The sequence below is a fragment of the Priapulus caudatus genome, unplaced genomic scaffold (genome assembly GCF_000485595.1).
Source record: "Priapulus caudatus unplaced genomic scaffold, Priapulus_caudatus-5.0.1 Scaffold472, whole genome shotgun sequence".
In the NCBI taxonomy this organism is placed as follows: Eukaryota; Metazoa; Priapulida; class Priapulimorpha; order Priapulimorphida; family Priapulidae; genus Priapulus; species Priapulus caudatus.
This window is the reverse complement of record NW_014577533.1, coordinates 120866-130750: the sequence shown is the minus strand read 5'-3', so window position 1 is coordinate 130750 and position 9885 is coordinate 120866. Positions and strand designations below refer to the sequence as shown.

The 9885-nt window shown below is 47.0% G+C and overlaps 1 protein-coding gene across 1 annotated transcript in view; it reads left to right on the top strand.

Moving 5' to 3' along the window:
• LOC106810783 overlaps positions 1-9603 on the top strand; it is a 21661-nt gene extending 12058 nt beyond the window's left edge. Inside the window, exon 2 of the mRNA XM_014814229.1 lies at positions 8427-9603. Within this exon, the coding sequence (XP_014669715.1) occupies positions 8427-8757 (331 nt within the window). The 3' untranslated portion in view covers positions 8758-9603. The remainder of the gene's footprint in view (positions 1-8426) is intronic.
• Positions 9604-9885: the final 282 nt, after the last annotated feature.

The following is a 9885-nucleotide window of genomic DNA, read 5'->3' as shown; positions in this document are numbered from 1 at the left end:
TAATTAATAATTCTTTTAGAATCGGTCAGAAATGGGGTAACTTAGAATTGATTACATTTTGGTGGTGATCCGGATCCAATTAATTAATAATTCTTTCAGGATCGGTCAGAAATGGGGTAACTTAGAATTGATTACATTTTGGTGGTGATCCGGATCCAATCAATTATTTAATTAATTAATTAATTAATAAAAATTTTTACAGTGAGAGAATTCAGCTGCCTTGGCGGAGGTCTGCGCTCTCCGAGTGCTCTAGTTTTCTATGGATTCAGTGTCGCTTCTAATGGCTCTCTTCGCATTGCCGCTCTCGTGTAATTGTAGCCCTGCTATCTGATCGTGACTCTAACTCGTCGGTCGGTGATCGTAGACAGTGATGGTCGAAGACGTCTTGTACAATACAGACAGGTTTTATTCAACACATATGTCGCGACATACACCCGCACGTCTGTACGCGCTCGCCATACCCAGACCCCTCTCTCTCGATCCTTCTCTCACCTTTTATACGTGTCTATTTATGCCATGCTGTCACGGCTTAGCGGAACCAATACTAGCCAGGCCAGTGTGCTTTATTGCTCTGTATAATTCCGCCGCCCGGATACCTTACTGCCCGTTACGTTGCTGTTGAGTATTATCCGTGTGACTCGCTACCTCGCATCGTGCGTTGCATTATAACGTTCACGATGTCTAATCGTTCCATACTCTTCCAACAAGTCCTTACCACAGAAGCAACCATGGAAAAGAATCTCGTCGTGTCACCTGCCTAGATAGCCATGATCTCCACCGCCCTAGAGGCAGCCGACGCGGCAGCCACTCTTGCGAGGAGCGGCACCCGAGAAGGGGAGGAGCCATCACAAGAGGCAGTGACAAGAGCTCACACCTACACCAACCTTGTGTGGAATGCGATCGACTCCACCTTCCAGTCCACAGCGCAGGGAAATGCCAGGAACACCGTCAACACCATCGTTCCTGAAACTTTTTCTATTTCATCGCTGATCGTGTTTTGTAAACACAACAGGACGCGGAGATTTCGTCGCGATGCCCCCCTCCCGGGGGGCGTGCGTGCGGACGTGATTGTGCGATAACAATAACAACAATAACAACAACAACAACAACAACAACAACAACAACAACAATCACGCATTGACCGCGTGCGTGCGGACGTGACAGTACGAAACCCACCACCACCACCAGCGGCCGCCGCAGCAGCAGTAGTATCAATAGTAGGAGTAGCAGTAGTAGCAGCAGCAGAAGCAGCAGTGACAGCAGCAGCACCACCACCATCACCACCACCACCACCACCACCATCACCACCACCACCATCACCATCACCACCACCACCACCATCACCACATCCGCCACCGCCACCGCCAACGCCACCGCCACCGCCACAACTATCACCACCACCGTCACCACCTCGACCATCAGGACCGACTCAACCCGCCAGTGTCAGCAGGGCCGACTCTTCAAGATTGCCGACCACCGCCGCCGCCGAGCAGCCAGGAAAACAAAAGCTTCAGGAAGACCAGTACTTGCTGTTTCCCCGATGCCACTTTCCACCACACCTACCCCTCCCGCGACTCCCTCACCTCAGTAACTGATACCCACCCCAGATTATGACTCCTACTATGTTTCCCCCTACCCCTACACTACCGACCCATACACCGGTCCCCAACCCCGACTACAACGACCCCCACCCTCCCCCTTCAGCTTTTCCGACCGTCGGAACACGGGAACGATACTACAGGGGACGATTACTACAGGGACATTGAGCATTGGCATCGCACAATACCCAATAACTTGATCTTCTGGAATGAAGACCTGGAGCAATACATATCCCGGCCGCGTCCCTAGGAACACCAACGGCGACGACGACGGCGATACCACGCCTACTCTACCGGCCTCCCAGGCAGACGCGCGCCAGCGCAGCAACACCGATCGACGGAGACACCCACGGAGCCAGCCGCGGAGATGCACCCACGGACAACTGAGGACAACGGACGTCGGACGTCGCATTAATGAATGAGTTAAGCTTAGTTGAGTTTTTTGTAACTCTAGTTTGCAATAACATTTTAGCAAGGGTCAGCACACACTAGTTACTCAACAAAAATTCTCAAAAAATAAAACCAAATATAAAACATGATTAAAATATAACAAACATGAATATAATAAAAGTATACAATTTCAGTCACCAAATTCAGTCATAATTAGTTACTAGTATTTAAACCGGCAGATTCGGTGACAGGGACTGGCCGCGGGCGACTAATCAATCACCCGCCTGATTAGTGTCAAGGCAGTGGGCCAGTGGTCATGCAGTTGTGCCCCCCTATCTATGAAAGTTGTGAAAGCTAGCCTTGTTATGTGGGGAACTACTTAAGTCACGTGGTTCGGCAAGAGTTGTATAAAAAGGGCCACTTTTGAACAGAAAGGTCTCTGAATCGCTTCGCCAGATGTGAGTATTGGTTAGTATTGCCTGTGTGTGTAAACTCCGTTGATACTGTATGCTAAACTACTTTGAGACTACGGTTTATGGTACAGTGTATATTGGGCTGTGCATATTGTTTAGATTACGACCCGTGTACGTGTCACGCCCCTAGAGGGATTATAACATTTGTGTATTACTCGGTAAAAGACTAAATAGAACTAACTATTGTACGTTACACCTTGTTTCTGCCATACGTTGTTCACGTCTGTCTATTAATCGTGTTACCTAATGGTACATCGTACCCGCGCCAAAAGTCACGAACCTGGTACCCTATACTATAGCACGAAGGGTCGTTGTCGTAACAGGTACTACAGATATGTACCCGAGGTAGTTTTAGGTTGTTTAGTATTATGTTTATATTTTTATATGAGGTATGTTTAGGGTTAGGGTTAGGGTTAGAGTTAGGGTTAGGGTTAGGATTAGGGTTAGTGTTAGGGTTAGGGTACACTTCTGTAGTACAAGTCTGGTACACTTTGTGTATACATATATGTACCTCGGGTACATATCTGTAGTACCTGTTACGACAACGACCCCTTGAGCTATACTATACGACACGAGCTTCATTACACGTGTTCGGACATGTGCCGATGAGTGATCAGCTGTTGCAACCCCTGTACTGCGTTGCATCATCTCTCTGCTATGGCGCAGTAACCTATTTCTCGTCGCCACATAATGACGTCATTGTCGTCACACAGAACCATATGGCCGCTGTCGTGATACCTCGGCACACGAACAATTACGGTGGTTATTATAGATGTGCACGCGCGCGCACGTACAGCCACGCGCGCGCACGCACACGCGCACACTCACGCACGGGCACATCTAAAGTGATATGTGTCTTATAGCGCAGCTAATGCACCCACGCGTATGTAGGCCGTCTCGACTAGAACAAGTGTACAGATTGCAGTCGCATGTGCAGTGGTAATAGAGCATTGAGACGCAAATATCGATTCGCATTTCATGTCCGTGGGTACGAGTCCACGGCTAACGGATTTGAAAGTGTCATAAATGAATTTCGTGGCCGGATAACTGTCCATGACGATAGAGAGAAAATTCGAAGCAACTGTCCCCCTCTAGCAGCAGTAGTAGTATCAGGAGTGTATCAATATATATTATATATTATATTATTATTATTATATTATATTATTATATATATATATATATATATTGATACACTCCTGGTAGTATAGTCGTATGCGTAATGGTTGCTATTTTAGAAATCGCAAATTGTCACCAATTATGTTTCGCATAGAAATGCCAACGTTGTTTCTCTAATTCGGGAAGTAATTTCGAATTCAGACTATACGCTTGCCATAACATCGTTAATTAGAGAGATATTGTTTTTTTTGCACAGATCCGTGCATAAACTATATCGCTCGATGTAAACTCGATGACGTCAGAAAAAGGTCTCATTTCATCATGGCCCGGCATATGTAATTGATATCTCTCGATCGCATCACGCACGCACGCACGCACGTACGCATGCACGCACACACACACACACACACACACACACACACACACACACACACACACAAACAAACAAACGTAATCATACATGCACCCACGCATACACGTACGCATACGGACGCAAACATATATGTACGCACGCTTAGGAGCTGCGCGCACGTGGAGGGGAGGAACGCAGGAACGTCATGGCGACGGTATAGACACAACTCTTCATTTGCGACTGCTGTCGTTTGCTTAAGTTATTACCGCCGGCCGACAACGGTTCAAAGCGTCAATAGCATTCACTTTATGACAGCGCGTTGGGTGATTATTTCACCGTCAAAGCCGCCGTGAGCGTTTCCATGGATACGCGGCGCGAGTGTGTGCGTTGCGGCATCAACGTTTTGTCGGAAAAGTTACGTGATCGCTTCGGGTCGGCATTACGTGACAACCGCCGAGCACGCGAGAACACGCGAGAACACGCCGCGAAACGGAGAATGGACGCACGCGGGTTAGGGGATCTTGTGATGTAACGTCTCTCTATAGACGTGGTCTTCGCTGCGCCATTCATTCCCGTTTTTCGGTGCAGCTACGGCTTTAAAAAACAAAAAAGGTTTACTCTTAACACGCACACGCACGCACGCACTTATGCAGACACACACACACACTCTCTCTCATCTTCTCTCGCGTCTCTCCTCTCTACTCTGCATCTCCTCTCTCTCCTCGAACACAAGCCACACACACCACACACATTTCTTATTCTATTCCTCACGCGCAGCACGCACACCGCAACGCACAACGTCACACGCACACGCACACCTCACGCACGGACGCAGCACGTACACACATCACAACGCACACACACCCCACATATATATGATATATATATATACTTTATATATATATATATATATACGTATATATATATACACACACACAGACACCCACACACACATGCATATATATATATATATTGCATTGGCTGATTTCTAAATTGGATTTAAAGAGCACTGTTGTATGTATTTCATGAAAACATACTTTGCGTGCCTCCCCCTCCCTCTTTCTGTCGGTAACATCCCAGTTGGCCTACTCCCATTTCGCCTACACCCATTTCGCCTACGTCCCATTTCGCCTACGTCCCATTTCGCCTACTCCCATTTCCTCTACTCTCAGAATCGGCAATATTTCCATTTCGCCTACTCCCATTTTACTATGTCCCATTATACTCCCATTGTATGTTCCTATTTTGTGTCTCCATTTTTGTCAAGTTGCGTTCTCATTATTTGTACCTTTTTTTTCTTCTGGTTCCTGTAGTCTATATGTATGCCAATCAAAACCATATTTTATTATTTATAAATGACTATTTAGTGAACAAACCGATCGTAGACGAAATGGGAATGAGGTAGATTTTGAGCGTAGACGAATTGGGAGTAGGCGAAATGGGTGTAGGTCAACTGGGAATTTTGCTGTAGGCGAAATAGGAATTTTGCCGTAGCCGAAATGGGAGTAGGCCAACCGGGAATAAACCTTTCTGCCTATATTTCTGTCTGTTTGTCAGCCTGTCTGTCCGTCCGTCTGTCTGTCCGTCCGTTTCGCTGAATGTCTATCTGTCTGTCTCTTGGTCCGTCTGTATGTATTTATGTATGTATATGTGTATATCCATCTCTCGGACCGACTCTCTGTCTGTCTGCCTGTTGGTTAACGAACAGTAACAAAGTTAACGAATGTAGCAGAAAACGAAAAATATATACGTAATCGATTGGATTTCTACCCCCATGCACATATTCGTCGAATTTCGCCGAAAAGGTCAGGCAAAACCAGTTGCGCGCTTCTTTCTATGCTTCTTCTACATCTTCACGCGTCGACCTTTTTCTGAATGGGAGACCCCGATACTAAGAAAGAAAAGAAGTCTGTTACACGGGTGGATGAGGTTCCATCTATTCGAAATATGTGTCCTGTTTTAGCTTTTAGCTAGCCGGGGGTGTGGGGACCATCCGATTGATCGCATAGCTGAAATACTCGCGCTGTTGAACGTCGCATCTCCGCGAAAAACATCTCAGATGATTGGTCTTCTCCTCCACGCAAATAACACACACACACACACACACACACACACACACACACACACACACACACACACACACACAATCAATCAATCAAACACACACACTCGCACACGCATATATATATATATATATATATATATATATATATATATATATATATCAGGAGTTAATAAAGACAAAGATAAGATTTGTCTTTATTAACTCCTGGGCCGGTTTCACGAAGTGTAATTAAGTCCTTAATCATGATTAAATCACTAATGATGATTAACTTCCCGTACTTAAATTGAAGTGACTGGTTTACGAAGCGTAATTAACTTTAATCATGATTAAGTTAATCACAATATTTAATTCTACTCAGGAGCATGATTAAATCAACTAATCATAATTATTTGCTAGTACTAGTATAGTAGTAAGTACGCTGCAGATTTTACAATTGGAAATTTTACTTGAATTTTTCCAAGGAAATTTAAATTATCTAAGATTAGCTGTACTAATTTAGTCATTATAATTGCAAATGAATTCCTTTTCATGTACCGAATTTGCAGATACTTTTGGCGTTGTCCGCCATTTTGAATACAGTGTAATTCATGTTTAAGTCGGCTAATTATGTGATTAGTTAAACATGTACTTAAATCGCTTTGTGAAACAGATTTTTAAGTATAATTAACTAATCATAATTACAGAAGGTTAATTATGATTAGTGATTTAATCCTAATTAAAGTTAATCACGCTTCGTGAAACCGGTCCCTGGTATATATATATATATATATATATACGTTCATTAGCTGAGAATCTCACTGGATGTCACGGTCGTGAGCATATGTGCAGGATTAAGTTCTCGGCATGTGTAAAAAAAAAACAGAGAGAAAATACAGTGGCGGTCGAAAGAGCTATTCTATTCACGCTTTTATTCCTGGACCAGCCTGGGATATTCGTGGTGGGGATCGTGTAGAAGCAACAGGAGCAGCAACAGCAGCAGCCTACCTAGGCGCATGCTTGCTACGGCCGTAGCTTTTATCGTACCTGCCATTTCCTTTACTCCTTACCCCTTCATCTCAATCTCCGACGTTTTGTTCCCTTCCTTACTCCTCGCTCTCTCTACCTTTCTCTCTCGCTCTATCTATCTCTCTCTCTCTTTCTCTTTCTCTCTCTATTTCTGTCTGCCTGTCCCTGTCTCTACTTTTTTGCCCACCCCACTCTCACCAGCAATCTTCCATCATTCGGTTCTCCTCATCGCGCTCTCTCTTCTGCTCCTCTCTCGGATCTCTCTTCTCTCTCTCTCTTTATCTCTGCTCGTCTCTCTCTCTCTCTCTCTCTCTCTCGCTCTCTCCTCTCTCTCTCTCTCTAGCTTCACTCTCACTCTCCTCTCGTCTCTCTCCCGCTCGTCTATCTCTATCTCGTATCTCATGTCTCTCTCTGCTCCTCCTCTCTCTCTCTACTCTCTCTCTCTCTCTCTCTCTTCGCTTCTCTCTCTCTCTCTCTCGCTCGCTCTCGTCTTCTTTCACTGTCTCCTCTCTTCGCTCCTCTCCTCTCTCGAGCTCTCTTCTCTCTCTCTCTCTCTCACCTCTCGCTCTCTCTGCTCTCTTCTCTCTCATCTCGCTTTCTCTGCGACTCTCTCTCTCTGTGTCTCCCTCTCTCTCTCTCTCTCCCTTTCTCTATCCCTCTCGTTCTCCCTCTTTTTTCTTTGTCGATTTCTTCCCAATTCCCATCATCTAATTATGTTTATTGATCAATTATGCATGTGCCTCGGCGAGCTATGCATCCATCGGTGTATTAGGCGTACCAGCACAGCGCCGCATGCATGCATCATGCATGATATATACTGACGAAATCGTACAGCACTTTAATTAATATGCTCTAATGCGACAGTGATTCGATTCAGCTTCTCCCCAGTTTGCGCGTACTACGCTTTTTTGACACAGGCTTTGCATCGTTACAGTGCGTCGAACATGACGTGCTACGCCCCCATTCTTCTATATATGCGATATCGTATATTCTCTTCTATATACGCGCGCGAAATGTATTCCGTTAATCCGTCGCGATGCATTGCTCGCGGCTAAAAAATAGACGTTGTTATTGTTGAAGAAAAGACGCGCGAAGAAAGGACGCACGGGTGAAATGACGCGCGTGTAAACGACTCATAGGTAGATGACGCAAGTGGATACCGCAAATAAATGACGCACGTGTAATCGACGCATAGGTAGATGACGCAGGTGTATAACGCAGAGAAATGACGCACGCGTAAAACGACACCCGGTTCAGAGACGCACGCGAACAAATGACGTGCGCGCAACTAAATGACGCATTGCGCAAATGACGCACGGCCGAATGACGCACGACCGAATGACGCACGACCGAATGACGCTCGACCGAATGACGCACGGCCAAACGACGATCTAATCCGATCCCGTCTCTTTTATCTCGCGGTGCAGGTACAAGACCCAGCCGGTGACCTTTGACGAGATCAAGGAGGTCGACGAGGACAACATAGCCGAGGACAGCGCTGGCGCGACGCCCAGCGACCGAGTCAAGGAACGAGCCGAAATGCTGAAGAAGAAGCTCTCCGAGTTCTCGCGCACGATGGAGGAGCTGGTTAACACTCGCTTCGAGAACCCGGAGCAAGAGGGCGCCACTGACGTCATCACCGAGATGAGCGCACAGGAGCGCGCCCACCGGCAGGCGCGAGAGCGCCGGAACCGGGCGCGCAACCAGAAGAGCGCCGACGCTTCCGGTGCGGCGAGTTCGAGTTCCGACGCCAGCTGAGATTTTTGCCCCCGCGCGATCTCCTGTTTTTATTCTATCTCTCTTCTCCTCCCCCCTCTCTCTCTCTCTCTCTCTCTCTCACTCGCCCGCGTGCGCACGAGGAAGAGAGAGAAAGATGGAGAGAAAGCTGAAGCTATATCGCGCTGAGTTTCCCGGTGATTCTCTCGCGGTGCAGCGCTTATACATTCGCTGTTTACATTACGCTGCTGCAATTCTAGGCGCGGTGCCCGCGTGCAGAGAGAGAGATACGCGATGCCGCAGTGTAAACACGCAGCAGAAGCTAACCGGACACAAAAACAATTCGATTTGACAGATGGCGTCGCGATAGCCGCGCGCGCGCATGCGTCGTGCACGTGCACGCGCGCGCGCAAAAAAAAGCGCGAGCTGGAGAAGTGTCGGGAAAATAATGGATACTTTTGAACAGTGTGCGCCGTGCACCAATTCGGTGCGTATGTACAGCAGATGCAGGAGCGGATTCAGAACATTGAAGGTCGAGGAGAGATGCATGGTGGGAAGATGCCGTAAATGTTCTTATGTGCCGAAGATTTCCGATGATGTACGATGTTTGTTGTTCGGAAGAGTGCGCCTGTAAGGAAATGCGCGTGAATGCGTCGCTGGGTGTACACGGTCTTGTATGGATTATTTATTGAAATGCCCGCGAATAGTACGTACGGATGTAAATCGTTGGTTGATTCGTGTGCTTGTGATGAAGCGTCTAGTTCGGATCTATATATGGCTTCAGGAAAAACGAACCGGTTTAAACTTCTACAGACACGTATGCACGTATGCACGCACGCACACGCGCGTACGCACACGGACGCTTACCCACCCACGCACACACACGCAGTGGCGCGTAGCTAGGCATTTTTCTGCGGGGGGGGCACTGGGCGGGGGCCTTACATTTCGTCGGGGGCGGCACTTATATAACTTTTCTTTGTATTTAGTTCTAACGGCATTGTTTTTAATTCAATTTTTTTATCAAGCATGAATTTTCAGTGGGGGCGACCTGGCGGGGCCACGGAGATAAAATGTTGTTGGGGGGCTACGTGCCCCAGGCCCCGCCCCTACGCTACGCCGCCACACACGTTACACATCACACACACACACATCACGACACACACACACACA